The following is a 22,181-nucleotide window of genomic DNA, read 5'->3' on the forward strand; positions in this document are numbered from 1 at the left end:
TGTTATTTTTAATAAAGTATATGTTTTCATTTTTAACATAAAAAGGTTAAAAATGTCCGTAAGTAGCACGCATCTCAAAACTAATAAAGATATCGAAATTGTCACTGTATATAAAAAGAAAAAAAAGAAAAAGTAGAAATGATTTAAAAAATTGCTTAAAGAAGCTTCATTGAAATAATGCTTGATCGGCTTTTTCACCATTATGGTGTGAACACTGCATGCACTAGTCAATAATTAAAGAAGCTTCCAGGGTAGGTAAAAAGATGCTTTAGTTGACATCGTGGTAAAATAGTTCATACATGTTTTAGAAACACTATTCCCTTCGAAAAATTTGTGCTGTGAATCAAAACTCTCGTAAGTTTGTATATCTTTTTCATTTTTGAGAAAAATGGCTGAAGGACTTTTGTTCAACGTGATTGAGAAACTGATCGGGAAGTTGGGTTCCATTGCTGTTGAGGCTTGGAATCTGAGAGATGATCTTGAGAAGTTGGTGGAAAGCATGTCTGAGATCAAGGCTGTGGTTTTGGATGCAGAGGAACAACAGCAGGGCACCGACAACCATCAAGTTAAACGATGGTTAGAGAAGCTTAAAGATGCCCTTGATGATGCTGATGACTTGCTTGATGACATTTTTACAGAAGACTTGAGGCGTCAAGTATTGACAAAAGACAAGAAGGCTAAAAAGGTTTGCATCTTCTTATCCACTTCCAACCAACTTCTCTTTTCGTTTAACATGGCTCAGAAAATTAAGAAACTTAGGAAGCGAATTGAGGGTCTTAACGTTGATAGGAAAATTTTCAATTTTACTAATCGTACTCCTGAGAAACGAGTTATGAGACAGAGAGTATCTCATTCCTTCATTCGTGAGGAAGAAGTCATAGGAAGAGATGAGGAAAAGAAGGATTTGATAAAGCTATTGTTGAACACTGACATCGATGTCAAAGAAAATGTTTCAGTTATTTCCATCATTGGAATTGGAGGACTTGGAAAGACTGCACTTGCTCAACTTGTGTACAATGATACGACCGTTCAACAACATTTTGAATTGAAAAAGTGGGTGTGTGTTGCTGACGATGATTATGAAGTGAAAGGTTTTGATGTAAAAGGTATTGCTGCAAAGATCGTAGAATCTAAGACTAGTGATGAGATGGATCAAGTGCAACAAGAACTCCGTAGAAAAATTGACGGAAATAGATATTTGCTCATTTTAGATGACATGTGGAATGAGGAACGTGAAAATTGGCTTCAGTTGATGACACTGTTGAGGGATGGAGCAAAAGGAAGTAAAATTGTCATAACTACAAGGAGCGAGACGGTGGCCAAGATAAGTGGAACATCTTCCTTTTTCTCTTTGAAGGGTCTTGATGAAAAACAATCTTGGAATTTGTTCTGTCAATTAGCTTTTGAGAATCGAAAAGAGTCAGAGAATCCAATTTTGTTGTCAATTGGCAAGGAAATTTCAAAAAAATGTTCAGGGGTACCACTTGCTCTTAGAAGTATTGGAAGTTTAATGTTTTCCATGGAGACTGAGAAGGATTGGTTGAACTTCAAGAACAAAGATCTTATCAAAATTGATGAGCAAGGTGGCAATACAATATTTCAACTTATCAAACTAAGTTATGATCATCTACCCTTTTATCTGAAAAAGTGCTTTGCATTTTGCTCTTTGTTTCCAAAAGACTATCGAATTGAGAAGAAAAAGTTGATTCGACTTTGGATTGCACAAGGTCTTGTTCATTCATCTGAAGAAAGTACAAATTTAGAAGATAATGGTGATAAGTACTTCTTGACTTTACTTCATAGATCTTTCTTCCAAGATATAGTCAAAGAACCCCTTGGTGACACCATATCTTTCAAAATGCATGATATCGTGGCTGATCTGTCTAGATTCATTTCTGGAAATAATTATGTCATAGTTAATGAAAAAGGGCAGCATATTGAAAAGGGAACGCGTCATGTTTCTTTTGGCTTTGCGTTGGATATTTCATGGCAAGTTCCGAGTTCTCTTTTGGAGGCAAAAAAACTAAGAACATTTCTATTGCCACAACATTGTAATGCACATTTCTTTGATGTCCAAGCATCTATGGAAGAATCTGCTAGTAATTCAATCATATCAAGTTTTAAGCAATTTCGTGTATTGAATCTTAATCACATCATTACAAAAAAGATCCCGTCTTGCATTGGTATGCTGAAATATCTACGCTATCTTGATCTGTCTCACAATGAACAGATAGAGGTGCTTCCAAATTCTATAACCAAGTTAATTAACTTAGAGACTCTCTTACTCAATGATTGTTTCATGTTGAGAGAGTTGCCTAAGGATCTTTGGAAGTTGATAAGTCTTCGGCATCTTGAGTTAGATCGCTGCCCGAAATTGAGTTTCATGCCAAGTGGGATTGGAAAACTGAGTAATCTCCAAACCCTGACGCAATTTGTGTTAGATACGACTTCCAAACATAGTGCTAAAGCTCATGAACTAGGAGAATTAAATTATTTGAGTTACCGACTTGAGTTAAAAGGTTTGGAACTAAGGCATTGTCCAACTGATGCTAAACACGTCAATTTAATCGGAAAGTCTCATCTTCAAGATTTGAGCTTGTATTGGGATAATGATAACAATGAAATGGGAAAAGATGATATAATTCTACAAAGTCTACTGCTGCACCCCAACATGAAGGCCTTACAAATATATGGATTTGGTGACTTGAGATTCTCAAGCTCGGTCAACTCATTCATTTATTTGAACATTTTGCATTTAAATGGTTGTCCAAGATTGCAATCTCTCCCACAGTTGAATGTCAAAAGTCTCATCCTTGTCAAATTGCCTTGTCTAGAGTGGATAGTCAATGACAACAGTAGTTCATCAACATTTTGTCCATCAGTCACAGAGATCCTTCTTTATGAGTTACCTACCCTTAAAGGATGGTGTAGATGCAGTAAAGAAGACATTCCAAGCAGTTGTTGTCATCAGCTTAAGAGTCTCTGTAGTTTAACAATTAATTATTGTCCGAATCTAATTTCAATGCCACAAGACACAGTTAGCCAGAGAATAAAGCTTCACGAGGTGTGCGAGAAGATATTACACCAAACAATCAGTCATAAAGTAGAGATTCTTGGGATACAAAGGATAGAGGATTTAAAATCTTTGTCTGGAGTCCTTCAACAACTCACTACGCTGCGTGAATTGTTCATTGGAGATTCCGAGGAGCTTGATCTGTGCGATGATGATAATGGTTGTTATGGCATGCAATGGAAAGAACTTAAAAACCTTGTACACTTGGTATTGCGTAAAATCCCGAAAATGAAATCATTGCCTGATGGACTTCAACATGTTACCACTTTACAATCTGTGAGAATTGAGGATTGTGCAAATCTTACATTTATGCCAGAATGGGTAACATCGCTACCAACTTTGAGAATTAAAGATTGTCCCAAGCTGAAGTCTTTGCCTCAACGGGGGGATGCTAAAACGGATTGATTTTAGATTTATCATGTTGGAGGTAAATTCCACAAACAAGTATTCCCTTGTATAATATATCATTAAGTTGATAAATTCGATTCTCTTGCCAATTTACTGCATGATCGTTTGTTTGATATTTGGACATCAGATACATCTAATCTGATATAATTCAAGCCTAGCTTTTCTTTCCATAATTGCAATAGATTCATGTGTTTTTTATTTATTTCATTTTACAGATTTCACAAACAAAACATGAAGCATCGGAGGTTTTTTGGATTCTACCAACTTTCCATGGTAAGTTAATCATTCACATGACATAATCTATATCTCTAGAATTTTTTCATGTCATTGCCAGTAATTTGACATTTGCGCGATAAGAGGTCAATGATATTTACATATAGAAATAAAGAGTCAAATAGGAAAGTAGGAACTCATTAAATCACCGCGGTAATGATTTCATAGTAATAATCTAGATGATTTAATTTGATATTTTTACTGCAACTTTTAACCATAGGCTAGAAAATTGATTAGTTGAGAAACTTTTATGGGTCATGATGACTCATTAGCTACAAAACAATGAGTAATATCTGGAGCATAATAATATATCTGTTATCTTCTGTCATGCTCATTTGACCTCATTATAGAGCCAGCCCCCGAATTGCTAGTGAGACATCCGATATTTTACATGGAATAGTTAAGTTGTCTTCCAATCCCACGACTCCAAGAACCGAACCCGTATTATTTTCTTTGAAAGAGAGTCATGTTACCAACTTTCTTATAACGATACTGGTTATTTATATTTTGGCTTGGGATGCATATACCACATTAAGAATGACAAAATTACATTGAACCTAAATTTCCCTGGTTTAGCCCAATGCCGATATGGATACTTTCCAATTCACGGGTAGAAAGAAATGCAGTGAAATATTGTAATTTCATATGATGCTACTATGCATTTTCAGGCATTCTTCTCATCAGAATTTTTTATTTCTGATTTCATTAAGATTTTATCTATCCTACACCTGAATCTTTATCCAATTGTTTAGTTCAACTTAGTTCTGTTCATCCGTCACTTAAATAACTCTACAGTTGATTCTACATTAGTAAAAGTTTTGAAATATAACTATACGAACTTTTTTCTTTTTTTGACAATTTTCTTTTTAAATGAAGGTTGTGCCAGATGACAGGGTCGAGAAGAAAGATGATCTAAGAACTGAACTATACGCATTGATTGTTTGATAAAACACGATATTTTTTAAGCTATGGATTGGCATAGTGACCGATACAACTCATTATTTGTTTAGCTATGGATTTGCATAGTGACAAGTACATAGGGAAGGATCAAAGTTGTTGCATTCTATTTGTTTAGCTATTGTTTATTAAAATGCATCTACAACTTTTATTTGTTTAATAAACAAGTTTAGTATTACAACAAAGAACTTGCAATTTTGTTATGTAGGGATTTTGTTGAACAGTCACATAAGTAGAGAATAAGATTGGACAAAAGAATGTTACAACTTTGATTTATATTTTGAACAAGTCGTGCCTAAACATTTTAACAATACAATTTGGCACATTATCACTAAAAACACCACAGATAGTTCAAATACAAGAAAATCAGTCTTATGCAGCAGCTTTTCCAATAATCATTCTTCATTCCAAAATTGCTACCATCAAAACCTCCCCTCATCCTCTTCCAATAAAACCATAATATTGTTGGGGCCAAATTCATGCAGCTTGACTCATTTTATGTCCAAAAGCAATTAATTACGCTTGTCTATAATAACAGCAGTAACAAAATATTACATAAGTTCAGTTCACCTGCTAAAATATTAATTAAACTCTAATCTTGCTTACTGCTCCATGATTTATGGATATCCCTTCACTCTCAGAGCCAGTCCAATCCTCTATCCAAACAGATTTTGTTAGGTATCTCTCCATGCAAAGAGTTCAACGCACCCCAAGGTGATCATAAAGCCTTTTCTCATCATCCTCAATCGCATATCAAGATAAGATGCATGTATAAACATAAATTAAACCATGAGAATGCAGAAATACAGAAGAGCAAATAAGGCAATCTAGATCAGTAAATTATGACTCACATGCTAATTAATGTTAAATCAAAACTATAACTTCTCATTGGAGTCTTTTAGACATTAAATGTCTCAAATACTATAACAATTGGCATCAAGTCACATAATTTTGAACAAATTCGAAAACAGAAAATAGATTACATGACAGAAACCAATAATATCTTAATTGATTTGAAAGTTCTTTGTTGTAATACTGAACTTGTTTACATAGACATTCTGAATGATCATTGGAAAAAGTTCATTGTATCCATCTTTCCCTGACCTTGCTCTGCCTCTCACTTATAAATTTCTTATATTCATTGAAGTGGCAACTGAAGCATACCATCAATATTCCTTTCTTCATTATTTATTGCTTCTTTATACGTCATGCCATGCTGCATCTATTAAATTTTTGTAAAATCATTACCCTCTTTTATTTGGTTGAGAGTATCATGCAGACAAGAATACAATGATATTATTTTTGTAAATAAGTAGAAAAGTTGCTTACTCTCATTCAGATGGTAATTGTCATTTACTTTAAGCATGAGCCATTTAAATGGCTGTTGGCCTGTACACTAACGTGTCTTACAAGCATAAAATTAACCTCCAAAAATTTTCCATTTCTACTCTCTTTTTCAGGCATAGCCAAAAAGTTACTATATCTTTTATCTGGGGATAATGTGAGATTCACATTTTAATATTTTTTTTTATTTTATGAATCAGCATATATATTGATAACGAGCCCGGCACAACAAGTGCAAAAATGGGACAGCAGGGACTACACAAGGAGCTGTTTAACGGCACAGCTGGTGAAGCACCAAACAAGGCCGCAAACCAGCTGAAAAACTGAGGAAAAAAAAACTCAGCAGAAAAACACCAAATAACCACATACAAACTGTCCTAACACACCCTTTCACATGGCTAACGAAACAGCAGCACACAGGGGCTATAACAGCAGCAGCACACCAGAGTCGAAAACAGCAAAAGAACAATGCAGCAGCCCGCAGGAACAGACTGTGACAGCAGCGCCCCAAAACATTTTTATATGATTTCATAAAACATGATGCGAACTCAAAGAGATAAGAGATACAACTACATGTTTAAGAATACTTTCATGTTATTGTACTAAACATAGACATATTTTTTAAGCATAAAAAAAGTAAGTATTCGTTAATTAATGGCTAAATCAAAATGTTTGTCCACCAAACAACTCTAACATGCACAAAGATGGTGAATATTTCATAAAAAAAAAAAAGGCCAAAACAATAAGATAATATAATTTTGGTACAAAGATATTGACATAAATGAATTATATTTGCAGCATCACTTGAAACATAAGGATGCAATGGATGATAAGCTTAATTTTTTTTTCTTCAAATATGTTTTTAGTTCATGTAAATATGTCCCCTTCAGGATTTAGCCTAAAAAAAATACAATTTTCTAAGTTTAATTAATAAACAGTGTAACTTTCCAATCGATGCTCAGAACCATAAGTGTAGTCCACCAAGCTCTAATGTTGTAGGAGTGAAACAATCTATATCCTAGTTGTTGATATTTGAACTATCCTTGCAAACAATTTGTCCCACATTTGCTTGTTTCTTGCTTTTCAATCATAATAGTATCTCAAATTTGATACCTCCTCTTCCTTCGAAAAAAAAAATCAGGAAGCATAGGGAGAACATATTCCCTCAATTTTGGAGGGCAATGAGATCTTTCTTTTGATCATGATCCTGACATGTAAGTGTATCGTGTTTGAGCTCCAATCATCAGCTCAACAATTTTCGCTGCAACAAATATATATTAAGAAAAACATATCAATTCTTCAAAGTAGTCTACTAAGCTGAAAAACAGAAATAAGGTAACGAAGGAAATATATAAATATCAAGCACACCTGTAAGAAATCCAAAGATAGGTATTGGTTCCAAAACTTTCTCCGTGCTTTCGAGTTTTCGCCTATAAAATTAAGCAGTGAATTTTTAGTATCGTGTATTTTCCAGCTTAGAAGTGGCACATTGCAAAATGAATAATTTAAAAGAAGTGAAAATAAAAAAGATGTGAGAGCAGAATGTGAGATCATTGGTACCTAGTATATTTGCTGAAAAATGGATCTCTCATTAAGTAAAGTACAAATAACAGCTTCCTTCGTTTAACCTGAAGCAAAACTTCTTCAGCATTAGCTATTTAAGCCAGGAGCATCGTATGTAGTATGGCTCTAAGCCTAAAGAAACACAAACCTCATCCTTTTCTGGGGCAGAAAGATGAATCATTTTCTGATTTTCACCCGCTACTGTCATTGTAACAAGTGAGAGAATACTGTTTGATAGACTATCAATAGCCAGTGAAAGGAACCAAGGTGTCCACGATCGAATACCGTATTTTCGAATAAATAAAACATAAATAAGCGGTCTAGTAATAAATAGAACTTCTCCAATCAAAAACAAAGCTCCACGAAGACCCTTTTTCGACAATATGGTGGAAAGTGTAGGTTTCACTGCCCTTGGAGCTGTAACAATGTAGTATAAAACGAGTATTAGTGGAATTTCACATGCACTGTAAGCAGAGATTTATTTCTATGCACTGACATTGTAAAACCTTTTAACACGTGTATCCAATCCAATCAAATTACATTATGATCTCACTGTTATATTTGTTCCTAAAATAGGTGAGCGATAATTTAACGTGTGAGGTAAATTTAACACTGACCCTGCATACAAATTAAATCCTTGTAAGCTACGAAGCACATACACTCCTCGGATAAGGCATGTCCCGGTATCGGACACCAGACATAACTTCAATCAGATGTGTAACTGAATGTAATCACACACTAATACTTGTCAGACACATGTCTTCGATAAGATGTGTCAGTACTAACACTAATGAAGCACGGACACTCCTCGGATTAGGCGTGTCCCAGTATCGGACACCAGACATAACTTCAATCAGATGTGTCAGACACATGTCTTCGATCAGATGTGTCAGTAATAACACTGTAATCTATGAAGCACAGACACTTCTCGGATTAGGCGTGTCCTGGTGTCAGACATGTGTCGTGTTTGACACCGACACATAATTACCCTAATTATGTGATTTTCTCAAATTATTAGGAGTGTTGGCGTGTTAGTGTCCGTGTACGGTGGTCGTACTTCATAGATGGTAATACTTTAAAAGAAAATAAATTAACTAAATGTAATCACAAACCGACACTTATCAAACACCTGACACATCTACTCGATCAGAGGTGTCGGTGCTACATAGATGTAAGTATAATCTATTCCATTACAGAAAAGTGATAAAAGTATCTTTAGAACGGATTACCAGCAGGCTCCATAATAGCTTGTTGGTGATGAACCCTACGTAACCACACTGGTTCTGACACCATCCTAGTTTTCTCTCCAAATTGACTTAGAGCAGACAGTGCTCTTCCTTGCAGATTCCACGGGTTTGTTCCAGGAGTGTAACGCCCTTTCGGGTTTATGGCTGTTTGATGCTGTGAAGCAGAACCGTCTGAATGCATCCCATCATTAGATGTCTCGCCCCCGTGCAACAACATTTTATATCCACTCTTTTGAAACAAAGATAACCGAACCAGTACCCTGAGTTAGAGTAACTCAAAATAATAAGATAAAACAGATTGATGACTAGAGATATGTAATGAAATCCGAAGGACAATATGCTAAATCACATTATATTACTTACTTGGTTGCTTCGGTAATTGCAAGAAAATTCCATTTTTTATCATCACCATAGTAATGTTGTGCCACGACTTCGACTAACGTTTCCAGATCCTTTAATGCAGATAAGCATAATGGATAAGGAAATGAATGAGGCTCAACAGAGCCTGTAATATATTGGGTTGGAGCAGTATCAATTATATGTTCATTGATAGCTGTGATGATTCCCAGAATGGTTGTCACTACATGAAATCATAGATATTTTCAGCAAGGTGCATGTGTCTATAATAACAGAAAAATAATTAAAAATATACTATAAGACAAACGCAGCTCGTGTAGTCTTAAAGACATTGTTGGTAAACTACTAAACTAGAAGGAAGTAATATCAGTTGGAAATTTGCACGAGAAATCTATGAAGGCACAAGGCTCAGCTAAGTCTTTGTTTTTCCTACTTAGCATTTTGAAGATAAGCATATAATTGTCGATAGAAGCTTTTATTTTGCGAAAGCACGGTCTTATATTATTTTCTTCCCATTTTGTGACCAACTGAAACTGAAATCTATTACTAGTACCAATTATAAAACCTAAGTCATTTGCCACTTGTTTAATTACTTAAAGTGAGACAGAGTCTTATAAGTTACACTAATTTTTAACTCAAAAGAAGTAGCCAAAATTTACCAAAAATTCACAAAACCTGCTTCTGGTCCAATCTCTGATTCAGAAAACCGTTCCGGAAGAAGCCACGTCAATCCCTGTCCACATTTTCAATCAACAAATAAGATAACAAGTGGTCTGCAAATGCTAACATACAACAATGTTTCAACAATGTCCTTCATAGATTATTTAAATAGACAATATTAATCATAATCACAGAAAACTAGTTGTATAATTTGTTTTAAAATTCCATTTTCAGTTGATATTCAAGTTACAAAACGCCAAATTGTTAGACTCTATAAAGGAAATGGAGAAATCTTGATTACCAACAAAAAAGTACAGCATAAGATAGCACTTAATGCAACAATAGCTAAAACTATCAAACAACAAAATTCATGTAGAATCACAATTTTCCTCTAATTTTTCATTTTTGGGTTACTCTTGTGCTGTTATTGAAATTGCAACAAGTAATGACTAGCTATGACGCACCAACACTTCATATTGAAGTTGCATCTGATACCAACATGATATATTCAAGTTCCTTCTATTTTCTTAAAATCAGTATCCGTATCTATGTGTCAGTGCCGTATCAGGTGTGGTGTGTCTATATAAGATGAAAAGTGGTGTACAAATGCTCATATACAACAGTTATTTAACAATGTCCTCCATGACATACCACAGACTTGTTAAACAAACAATAACAATTACTGAAAACTAGTTGTTTATTTGTTTTAAGCTTCCATTTTCAGTTGATACTAAAATTACAAAAAGCGAAATTGTTAGACTTCATGAAGGAAATGGCGGAATCGTGGTTATCAGCAAAAGACCATAATAAGATACCACTTAATGTAACAATAATCAAAAACTATCAAACCACAAAATTCACAGCAGAATCCTCACTTTCCTCTGATTATTGCAACAATTACTAGCTACGAGGCACCGATACTTCATATTGAAGTTGCATATTACACCAACTTATATATTCAATTCAAGTCACTTCTATTTCTTAAAATTATAATTTGTATCTAGTGTCAGTGTCGTATCAAGAGTCGTGTGTCCATATAAAACGAAAAGTTGTGTACAAATGCTCATATACAACAATCTTTCAACAATGTCCTCCATACATAGAGACCTTTTTAAACAAGCAATCCCAATCACAATCACAGAAATGTAGTTATTAAATTTGTTAAGATTCCATTTTCAGTTGATATTCAATTTACAAAAAGCGCCAAGTTGTTAGATTTATGAAAAAAATAACGAAATCATGATTATCAACACAAAAACCACCATAAGATGGCACTTAATGCAACAATAGCCAAACTATCAAACAACAAAATTCATAACAGAATCACATTTTCCTCAAACTCTTGTGTTACCCTTCCGCAGTTATAGATATATTGCAACAAGTAATAACTACCTATGTAGCATCAACACTTCAGAATTAAGGTACACCAACAAAACATTAAATACATTTATTCATTCCTGCTATCTTAAATTATGAATTATTATCAATGTCTACGTATCAGTGGTATCAGTGATTGTGTCTGAGTGTCAGTGGTCATGTCTGGTGTCCGTGTCGGTGTTCTATATACAATTGTAACACAAAAGCATGACTTTGTAAATCTTAAACAACAAAATGATTAAATTGAATTAAACAAAATAATATTATCAAATTATCAATGAAAACATAAACTTACATTGGCCAAAGACTCCAAGGAGTGCACATAGTCTTTGTTCTGTCTGACCCATCTTTTATAAGCCTCCATAGCTTCAAAAACCATACACCCAAAATCTGAAGGTATTGGAAGTGACCCAGTTGATCAAGATACAAACTTTCGATACAATTTGTGTGAATTGAAGATTGGTTTCAAGAAGAAAAACATGGAACTCGAAGAACAAGGGGTTGCATTGATGAGTTGAAGGATCTATTTCCAACCGTTGATGTGTACACTGTTCTAGCTTGTGCACTGTTTTGATGAGAGGTGTTTGATATCTCAAGTAACGGATGTTGTATGAACATGTGTTTTAATAACTGGACCGGACTGCTTGGTCGAACTGATCAGACTGTGAACCGGTGGGATGACCGATTTGGTCTGTTTATTGAATTGATTATGCAGTTGAACCGGTTAGAACCCTCATGACTCGATCGATTTGTTTAATTTATGCTTAAACTCTTAGGGTCCGTTTGATGGTCAGGATAGGGAGACAGGATATGATACATTAATCATATCCTGCTTAAATCTCATGTTTGATGCACCAAAAGGATAGGATAAAATAAATCATTTTTCTATCCTATCCTGACTTTCCTTTGTAATTTTTATCCTGGGTATAGGCTGGGTTAGAAATTATCCTGATGGGATTAGAAGATCATTCCTTATTTATTGTCTTGATATTCTGCCATTTTTAAAATATTGTCATTTTTAAAATAATGATATCATGTATTTTCTATTATAATTAATTACATGCCATTTTTACAATATTTAACTAATTATAAGAGCAATTTTTCATTTAATTATAATGATATCCTGTTTGTTATCATGTGTGCATCAAACACATGATAGGATTAATGTTTATCATGTCCTTATCATATCCTATCCCTATCCAGCTTTATATCATATCTTGTCTCTATCCTATCCTGACCATCAAACACACCGTTAAGGTTTTGAACAATTTTTTGCATACGTGTTAAGAACGTTACTAAAAGTTCCGCAGCAAAACATTATCGCAAAATTTAATTTCCACATCCAGATTTTGTTACTTTTATCTTTAACTTTTTTCGTTTTAAAAAAATTCATATTAAATTTGTTTCACGTTGAAAAATTCTAAATTTTAGTAAATGAATCTTTCATATTGTTTTAAACTTGTCTCAAAAAAATCGTTCTAAAATTCAAGAATTTAAGAATAATTAAAGGGTTAATTATGTTTCTAGTCCCTATAAAATAGCGACTTTGTAAGTTTAGTCCTTACTTAATTTTAATAGCATTTTTAGTCCCTATAAAAAAAATTTACTTATAATTTTAGTCCCTGCTAAAACAAAGTTTGATTAATTATCCTTAAACTCTTAAATTTTTGAACGATTTTTTTGAGACAAGATTAGAACACTATGAAAAGTTCGTTTACTAAAATTTAGAATTTTCAGACATGAAATGAATTAAATATGAATTTTTTAAAACGACAAAAGTTAAAGATAAAAAGTAATAAAATCTGGATGTAGAAATCAAATTTTGCGATAATTTTTTGCGGAGGAACTTTTAGTAATGTTCTAAACATGTCTGCAAAAAATAGTTCAAAAATTTAAGAGTTTAAGCATAAATTAAACAAATTTGAATTGAGTAGGGACTAATACTCAGGGCAAAAAAACAAAATTAGGGACTAAAAATGCTATTAAAATTAAGTAAGGACTAAACTTACAAGGTCGCTATTTTATAGGGACTAGAAACATAATTAACCCATAATTAAATAAACTTTGTTTTAGCAAGGACTAAAATTATAAGTATTTTTTTTAGGGACTAAAAAAACTATTAAAATTAAGTAAGGACTAAACTTAAATGTTTCCAATTTTATAGACCAAAAACTCATTTAACCCTTAATTAATTTGCTTTTTGTACAAATTAAATTTAATCTTTTTTTTTTTGTAGTGGCCTGGGTTTGAACCTTAGACCTTACATATTTTATGCATTGTCCCAATCAACTGAGTTAAACTCACGATGACAAATTAAATTTAATCTATTAACTAACTATTATTTCCGCTCTTGTTAAAAAAAAAACTATTATTTCCGCTTAAAAACTACAGTATAAACTCTTTGAATTAATACTCCGTAAATTAATAAACTCTTTAAAATAATAAATTTGTCCGGTCCCGACTTGGGCCAATGTAAAAAATTGAAAAACTCGATAAAATAATAAGATAATAATTTTTCGGAAGATCCCTTTATAATTTTCGGTCCCAAGAAAATCATAAATTAATAATTCATAGAAACTGGAAAAAAATATATTAAGAATACATTGAACACATTTGTTCCTCTTGTTTACATTTACTGTACTTCAAAAGTCATTATTGATTTCCAATGCATATGAACACAATGGTTACTAATCTGCGTTGAGTCCCAAGGTTTGCTGCAACGTAATTCTAAGAGGCATAGACTAATTTGCCTTTTTGTTTGGTATGTAGAGTATAATTACTTAAAAACTCTTTAAATTAATAATTATTAATTTATGGATAAATTAATAACTCTTTAAATTAATAAATTTCTCCAATCCCGACATTATTAATTTATAGAGTTTTAACTGTATTATTTTTATATTAGCTCAGCATCATGGATATCTATAAGTACCAATTAAATTGTTCGGTAAGGCAAACAGAAAAAAATTTCAATATAAGTACCAATTACTATTATTCCCACACCACGTCATTTTCTCAAGTACACACGGTCTAAGCACGAAGCAGTAGTAACCGTTTTCATAAAAGCCATAAAATGATAAGGTTTAGATGTTATTGGACATTTTTTGTATTTCGACGTTGAGGTTTTTATTCCTTGGCACACCTTGTGCTAGGAAGGCCTTTGTTCTGTTAATATAATTCATTTTAGCTTCTTCAAAAAAAAAAAGGATCGGATAAATTGATTTAAAAAGTGATGTGAATTACTCGAAAAAGAGTCAAACCACACTTAACTTTCGTTAGGGGTAAGTTCATGAGCAATTTGAAAAGTGAGAAGGATAATTTTCATCAATTATATTTTTCTTTAAATAGTTTTTTTGTTTGTTTATAGATGGTTTTCGAGATTAGATCCAACCCTAGTTGGTTCTTGTTTATTATTTTTCAGTGTTTTTTCAGTCTGCACTTTGTATACAGCAATCAACATTTTGTTTAATGGTTTTTTGGATTTTTTTTAATCATTTTTTGTAGTAAATCTTTTTTTAATCATGTCAATGTGATCTTTTTCTTATAAATTATCTCCGAGGATTAAGGATGTGTAATTGAACCTAATTTATATTCTACTCGAAATTCCTTTAAGAATGTCTCTACCAACTCCTTCAAAAAAAAATTTGTCAACCAACCAATAAAAAGTCATTTTAAGAATGAAACATATATCGATTAAAAAATGTGGTTAACTTTGGTGTGTAAAAACTATAAGACAACCAACAAAGAAAAAGTCATTTTAAGAAAAGAAACATGTACCGATTAAAAAATGTAGTTAACTTTGGTGTTGTAAAAATTATAATTTATTCTTTGAATAATTTCCACTTTATATATATATATATATATATCGAAGGAATATATATTTTATTGTGTTCTATATTTTTTTTTTTGAGGGAATATTGTTTTTTATATATTCCATATAGTTCGAAATGCAAGAGGTAGATCAATAAAAATTGATTTATTTGGTCTAAAATTTGGATCATATAGATCAATCTTAATGAATCAATTGTCTCTTAAATTTAGAATTGGGTGGAGGATATTCTAATATTATTATATATTTAATTTAATATCTTAGTAAGACTGGTTTGGAAATTGTTTTTCACATACAAAAAATGTGTTGCTTTCCTGGCTAGGAATTAATTCTAAAGCGATTTTTTATGCAAATATTAAGGTGGTTATCAAAATTGCTTGTAAAATTGTTTTAGGTAGGGTAGTTCGTGATGTAGCTTGAAACCGTTTTGAGGGAAAAAATTATCATATTCAAAAATAAAATTTTAATATGATTTGAATTGTTTTTTAGAAATCTCAACTCGATTCAATTTAATAGGGTTCAAGTAGAGAGAAATAGTAAAAATTAGAGAGAAATAGTAAAAGATAAAACTAAAAATAAATTTTTTATTGATCTACCTCTTGCATTTCGAACTATATGGAATAAATATATAAAAAACAATATTCCCTCAAAAAAAAATATTTAGAACACAATAAAATATATATTCCTTCGATATACAGTACTATTTTGATTTAGAATCTTGATAGTGAAAAGTTATAATGATCTTTTTTTCTTTTCGAGGCGAAATTGTAGGATCTTAGAAATCATGATTTATTAAAAATGGGAAATGTTAACCAATGCCTCCGGGGCACTGGTTAAGGAAACAAATATAGTAATTTTTGCATTGAAAGTTGTGTAATCAATGCATTAAAAGTTTAAAAAGTGTCTTTTTTGACTTGCAATTTCTTCTTTTGGCTTCCTTAACCAGTGCCCTGGAGGCACTGGTTAACATGACCCATTAAAAATAAAAACTATTTTAATAAAAATGGAATCTAAACATCCAGGCAATATTTAAGATTTAATACTTAGATTAGGCAGAAATTATAGGATCTAATTTGATGGTACGATTTGTGTCAAAAAAAAATTTGATGGTACGATTAGACCAACACGGTCCTTCGCCTATAAATAAATTCTTTTCAAGTTATTTCTTATTAAAAAAAATTAGAGTGCAATTTCACCATGAATATGGATAACCAAATAAAGAAGAGAAATGATATTTGAACAACCATTTTTGACAATTTTGTGACAATTTTCTCTCTTATATTCAGTGGCGGAGCTAGAAAAAATATCGAGGGTGGGCCAACAAAATATACTATAATATATAAACATAAATTTTTCGGTTGCAATAAACGCTATGCACAAAGTTTCATCAAAAAAGTAAACTACATACGTTAGAAAATTAAAATAAGTCGTTATGCGATCCAACTAACTTGAAATCATCAATAATTAACTCAGAGCTAATACTTGCACTAATTTCCCTTTCGATATAAACCGTCATGCTATCATTTAGAAACCCACTTCCCATCTTGTTTCTCAACCTAGTCTTGATAATCTTCATTGCTGAAAAAGATCTCTATCGCGGTCGAAAATCGACGACAATCGACGGTGACACTTTGATTTGGGTTGAAGGTTATGGGTTTGTAGTTAGGTCGCATTTTCAAAGAGGGAAAAGTTGTGTCTAACGTAACAGAGGAAGGGGAAAAGGCAGGGAATGTTGGGTGGGCCACTTGGAAATAATAATATAATCTGAGGGTATTTTTGTAATTTCCCTATAGGAAAAATTTTTGTTTTTTTCTTGGGGGTGGGCCGTGGCCCACCTCAGCCCATATAAGCCTCCGCCACTGCTTATATTCACATTATCTTTTTACTTTCTCTCTATTGTTTTGGTTTTTGTGTTAATATTTCATTTCCTTTATAAAATTTTGGTTGTCACAAAAGTTATCACATATATGGATGTTCAAATTAAACAACTCAATAAAGAAAACCATAGAGGGGAAAAAGATTGAGATCAAGAAGCTTGACAAAGAATCCAACAAACAAGTCACTTTCTCAGAGAAGATAAGGTTTGTTCAAATAAGCAAGTGAACTTTGTGTCTTATGTGAGGAAGCACTTCAGTGACTTCTGGGCGTCAAAGGCATGTGCCTTTGCCCCAATCATCACCTGCCATGTGTCCATGCTTATATTAAAAATAAAAATAATAAAAATTGTGAAAGAGAAAGAGAAGAATGTGTGTTAGAAGAAACAGGAACATAACCCGAACAAAATCTCTCAAACTTCACTTAAACCACCATCCACCATCAACAATGCACTGTTGTCACCTCTCTCCGACGTCATCCTCCGTTGCATCGCGAAAATCATTTGCTATATGCCATCGCGAAAATCAATTCTACTACTCAAATTCCAAATAATTTCACTATTTAAGAGATAACAACTCTCAATCAAATCCAAAATTTATTCCACTGCACAACAAAACTCATCAAATTTGAAAAGATATAGAAGACGAGAGGATGTGAATTGTCGGTGGCCTGTGGCAGAACGATTTTCGTGGTGCAAAAGAGGACGACATCAGAGAGAGGCGACAACGGTGCACTTGTTGATGTTGGGTGGTGGTTTAAGTGAAGTTTGAGAGATTTTGTTTGGGTTATGTTCATGTCCCTGTTTCTTCAATGCTAGCAACACTCTTTTTTGAACATCCTCTCTAATACTCACTCTCTAATTTCTTTTATTGGTTTAAATCATTGTGGGTCTACACTTTGAAAATTGAACTCACATAAAGTGGTGGGAAATACATTGATTTCAACCAATAAAAGAGTGAATGCTAAAAAGAGTGTTGAAAAGTGAGTGTTGTTAACATTCCTCTTCTTCTAATATGCGTTCTCCTCTTTCTCTTTGACAATTTTTATTTTATTTTTATTTTTAATATAAACATGACCACATGGCAGGAGATGATTGTGGTAAAGGCACATGTCTTTGGTGCCCAGAAGTCACTTCTGTAATGGTCAAGTAACTATGAATTTGTTTTGCTCTAGTGACAAACAATATTTTGCTTTGGTCAACCCAACACTAACATAATCCTCAATAGCTACGTCAAAGGAACCACCGAGTTTGAGGATTCAAAGTCAACAGGAAATTCTTCAACTTAAGAAAAGTACAATAGACAATATGAAGAGGCGTTAAAGATGTTAGAGTTGGAGAAGAAGAAACTGACTCATGTTGAAATTTTGGCAGAGTTTTTTAAGAAATGTGATTGGTGGAATGATTCAATTGATGATATGAGTATTGAAGAGCTTGAACAATTTATGGTGTCCATTTATGAATTAAGGAGCAAGCTTCTTAAAAGGGTTGATGAACTTATGATGCCTGTCATGTAGTTGAATTGTTTGCTATCCATAACTAAATTCTTCCACATATATGACCAGTGGTAAAGAATAATGAAAGATCCACAAATTTAATTGCATCAATCCTCGAAGAAAAAAAAATTGTTGATGGTGTTCGCTCATTTCGATTATACGTGGTCTTTGAATGACCAATTCAACCACATGTTGATAAGTCTTTAATAAGATCAAAAGAATATTGAATTTGGTGAAAACCACAATACACTCCTTACTCGAATTAAAGTATCAACAAAATGAGTCACTATCAAATATTCCATCAAACACTTAAAGTACAAACTTGAAACAAATTAAAGATAACAATAGAACACAAACAAAGATGCAAAACCAAAAAATTAAAAAAAAAACATAAAAACTCACACAATTATTAGAACTCAAACCTGAAAATAATGGAGTGACTAAAACATAGATTATATATCAAACTTAAAAATTTGATATATAAAAAACACAACTCTTCTATGAGTAATTCATCTTCCAATAAACACAACTCTTTTTATACAAAAAATTGAATACATATATACACACACAACTCTTGTCCATTCAATCATACACCGAAAAATTCATATCATTTTCGACAAATTTTAGTCGTTCTTTTGAAGAGACGTATCGGATGGAAAAGAAAATAAATTTAAAATTACGATATTATCCTCTTCAATGCAAATCATTTAATAAAATTTTGACTAGTTTAAGCATAAATCTCAAACATTTAATCTAATTAACTAAATGGTACATGTGTATGTTAAAGTTTTTCTAGATTAACGGAGACGCACCTCATAGAAAATCACAAAAATAACCACCAGCCTCAATGAGAATTTACAATAAAGCTTGCATATAGTGAAGCCTTTAAAAGTGATTTATATTTTTTAATCACATGCATCATCATAATGCTAAAACTACCAACGAGAAGTTTGGTCTAATGGAAGAAATTAAATTAGCACATCGTGGCAGCTAAAAGATGTATCCACATTTGTGTCTAACAAACCTTGAATAGGATTATCTTCAATTGAAATAAATTGTGAAAAACCAAAAAATATGTAAATTATCCCATAACTTTTAATTGATTTTAGCACAGATACTAATTGTTATCCTCTGACCCACCTTTTTTTACACTTGATCATGATTTTGAAACTACCAACTGATGATTAAAAAATGAGGAGGGAATGAAACAAATTCATATTGGACTTAAAAACATTAAATAAAATTTTGAAGCAATACGGAAATATAGATAAATAAGATGCCCTTTATTCAAATAATAAAGAATACAACACAAGTACAATTTCAACTTCCAACTAGATAACAAATTCAATGAAAGACCCAACAACACTAAGGCTTGGTCCTAACCAAGTCACATACATGAAACTAGGTTAAGCATGTGTGCTTGAAATTAATTTAAAACAACATGAAAACATAATTAACACGGACATCTTAAGGTGGATCTAAGGGCTCGGATCAAAAGAATCCGGAGGGTCCATATCCACCTCCTCCCCCCATATTGTTGAAACTAAACAAATGAGATTGCAACATAGGGTTCTGAAAAAATTGTGCTGGAAACATTTGAGTTTGCCGAGGATTTGGTTGATGATGGAGAGGCATGTTAGAGGATGAACCATTTCCAACAAAAAATGGAATGGTTTGAGTAGGAGCACCCTGGATAACAAGCCTATCAGCATGATGTGCAGCCAGTTTCTTAGTCTCCTCCAAAGCCTTTTTGAAAAATTCAAGTTGGGCCCTATTCATCCCATCAACGGGACCAACCCACCAAAATTGAGCCTCGGTCGCCTTGCGTAAGTGGTTCAGCTCTTCAACACGTTTCTTCTCCATGTCCAGTAGCTGGTTGATCTGAGTCAGCTGAGTATTGAGCTCGCGCACGTTGGCGCTACGGTGAGCCTCAATGAATTGCATTGTACCATTGTTTTGGGGTGGGACTCGAGAGAGATAACGCTCTATGACCATATCAACATTGGGTTGGCCAAATGAAAATACCTTCTCCCCAGGCGAGAAAACAATGAGAGCAACATCTGCACCACTGAGAGTGCAAAGCTCACTGGCTTTCTTGAAGAGCCCACTACGGCGCTTCGAGAAAGTCACTTGCAAGTTGCTCTCGTTGCTCATTTTTTTCATCTCAATCTTTTGGCGACCTCGGCTTTTCCTTCCACTCGACATGGTTGAATCACAAAAAGAGAGAAAAGAAAAGGGTGGGTGAGTGTGTTTGTAAATTTAGACTAAGAAATGGTACATTGGAATTGGACGTGAAGGAATTATTTTATAGATAAATTTTGTGAGTATATTTCCGCTCAAATTTTGTGAATATATTTTCAAGACGCGGTTCTTTTTCGAAAGTTGTGACTTTTCATTACAATAAAATATTTACTAGATTGAGAGATTATCATCATATCTCTTTTTACAGGCTTATATGGAAGATAATTCATTGTTAAAAAAAATTGTTCTTTTTCCCGTTATATATATTTTTTCTTATTTAGCAATTGTTAGATAAATTGTACCTGGATAATTCCAAGAATCTGAAATAATTATATTCATACTATTTTATATATTTTAAAATTAAAAAGAAAGTCTAGTACAATGTTAAGAATGGTAATGTTCTACAAAGTTGAAGTATCCATTGTAGTCTGTCTTTTTTTACTTGACGTAAAAGTAAAAAAAGGAAATATACTAAGTGATGTGATAAATACGAATTATCAAACATTTAAAATTATTATTTAAGTTTATAAAATAAAAATGTTTCGCGAGATGGAAAATAGTATATAGTTATTATGAATTTTCTAAAAAAATGAATTCAAATCATTTAATTTTTAATATCAAATCATCGGCCAACTGTAACATATGAATCGTGATTATTATTATTTTTGTTATATTTTTTAAAATGGAAAAATTATTATTGATATCGCATGAGATTCGATCGACAAAAGGACAAAAAATAACCAAGAAAAAGACCATTATTAGGTTATTGAAGGTAATGCGCAGTAGAAGTGTAACAACCCAGGTGGGTCCCAGCTAGGCACTGTACCCCCCGACACTGTTATTCACAAGCTTAATCACTACCCCCCTATAGTAGTGTTTTTGCCTCCCGTGGGAATCGAACATAGTACCTGGGGTTAAGTACTACTTCAATGCATTCACAAAGTTGGGGTGAGTTTTCATTCAACCCCAATCAACCCTTTTATAGGCATGGACCGCCAATATTATATTAAGGGCTTGACGTCCCAAAATAAAGGCTTGTTGAACCTTTCGGGGAGCGCCTTTGGCCTTAGAAGGCGTAAACCACCTTTCCCAGCTCCTAGAAACTTCTAGAATGCTCGCCTGCTATCTTGGGGCCTAAGTTACTTAGGGCCCAAGACATGAAAATATAAGCCCAAAGAGGTTATAAATATCTCTCTTGAGAGCATTCTCAAGGCATGACCTAAACATATACTAAACCCTAGTTTTGGATATCTTCCTCACTGCCAATACAGTTGGTGCCACCGTGGGGCCTCAGTAAAACAAACCTAGGTTGTACTCATCAAACAAAAACCTCTCTGGCTGTCTCCAAACAATGGCCTCGAAAAATGATTGCCAACCGTGCCGGATCTTCATGGGAGCCCATGGTAGCCATGGCTCCCCAGATATTTTATAAATATTATATTAGGTGTAATTTATTAATTAAAATATTTGATTGTGCTGCAGT

General features: G+C 33.1%; 3 protein-coding genes and 1 pseudogene across 6 annotated transcripts; 2 read left to right on the top strand and 2 right to left on the bottom strand.

Moving 5' to 3' along the window:
• Positions 1-236: 236 nt before the first annotated feature.
• LOC146898588 (disease resistance protein RGA2-like) lies at positions 237-6,391 on the top strand. Of its 2 annotated transcripts, none has more exons than XM_085733746.1 (3): positions 237-3,500; positions 3,697-3,754; positions 4,631-4,896. In XM_085733746.1, the coding sequence occupies exon 1, from the start codon at positions 389-391 to the stop codon at positions 3,476-3,478; it is 3,090 nt and encodes a 1,029-aa protein (XP_085589872.1). In that variant the 5' UTR covers positions 237-388; the 3' UTR covers positions 3,479-3,500; positions 3,697-3,754; positions 4,631-4,896. The 2 variants fall into 2 exon arrangements, with proteins under 2 accessions (XP_085589872.1, XP_085589874.1); XM_085733748.1 differs by lacking the exon at positions 4,631-4,896 and adding an exon at positions 6,256-6,391 and having other exon boundaries at positions 290-3,500.
• A 436-nt stretch (positions 6,392-6,827) lies between these two features.
• LOC146898589 (peroxisome biogenesis protein 16-like) lies at positions 6,828-11,778 on the bottom strand. The gene is made up of 8 exons (XM_085733749.1): positions 11,555-11,778; positions 9,898-9,955; positions 9,229-9,445; positions 8,848-9,125; positions 7,767-8,035; positions 7,616-7,683; positions 7,424-7,485; positions 6,828-7,316 (listed from the first exon to the last, which is right to left on the bottom strand). The coding sequence occupies exons 1-8, from the start codon at positions 11,636-11,638 to the stop codon at positions 7,255-7,257; spliced, it is 1,098 nt and encodes a 365-aa protein (XP_085589875.1). The 5' UTR covers positions 11,639-11,778; the 3' UTR covers positions 6,828-7,254.
• Positions 11,779-17,059: 5,281 nt separating this feature from the next.
• LOC146898590 (agamous-like MADS-box protein AGL62) lies at positions 17,060-18,562 on the top strand (annotated as a pseudogene).
• Positions 18,563-19,948: 1,386 nt separating this feature from the next.
• On the bottom strand, positions 19,949-20,662 carry LOC146898591 (agamous-like MADS-box protein AGL62). 3 transcript variants are annotated; one of them, XM_085734307.1, is made up of 2 exons: positions 20,196-20,662; positions 19,949-20,084 (listed from the first exon to the last, which is right to left on the bottom strand). In XM_085734307.1, exons 1-2 carry the CDS (start codon positions 20,660-20,662, stop codon positions 19,949-19,951), a joined length of 603 nt encoding a protein of 200 aa, XP_085590433.1. The 3 variants fall into 3 exon arrangements, with proteins under 3 accessions (XP_085590433.1, XP_085590432.1, XP_085590431.1); XM_085734306.1 differs by having other exon boundaries at positions 19,949-20,073; positions 20,173-20,662; XM_085734305.1 differs by having other exon boundaries at positions 19,949-20,043; positions 20,107-20,662.
• Positions 20,663-22,181: the final 1,519 nt, after the last annotated feature.

The sequence above is a fragment of the Medicago sativa genome, chromosome 8, assembly GCF_051527215.1.
Source record: "Medicago sativa cultivar Bolivia chromosome 8, Bolivia_mono, whole genome shotgun sequence".
NCBI lineage: Eukaryota > Viridiplantae > Streptophyta > Magnoliopsida > Fabales > Fabaceae > Medicago > Medicago sativa.

Coding starts and splice junctions, on each gene's coding strand:
- LOC146898588 (XM_085733746.1), top strand. CDS start 389: ATGGCTGAAGGACTTTTGTTCAACGTGATTGAGAAACTGATCGGGAAG.
- LOC146898589 (XM_085733749.1), bottom strand. CDS start 11,638: ATGGTTTTTGAAGCTATGGAGGCTTATAAAAGATGGGTCAGACAGAAC. Junction 9,126..9,228: donor GCAATTACCGAAGCAACCAA/GTAAGTAATATA, acceptor ACTCTAACTCAG/GGTACTGGTTCGGTTATCTT. Junction 8,036..8,847: donor AGCTATTATGGAGCCTGCTG/GTAATCCGTTCT, acceptor ACATTGTTACAG/CTCCAAGGGCAGTGAAACCT.
- LOC146898591 (XM_085734305.1), bottom strand. CDS start 20,662: ATGTCGAGTGGAAGGAAAAGCCGAGGTCGCCAAAAGATTGAGATGAAA. Junction 20,044..20,106: donor TCCATTTTTTGTTGGAAATG/GTTCATCCTCTA, acceptor AAATGTTTCCAG/CACAATTTTTTCAGAACCCT.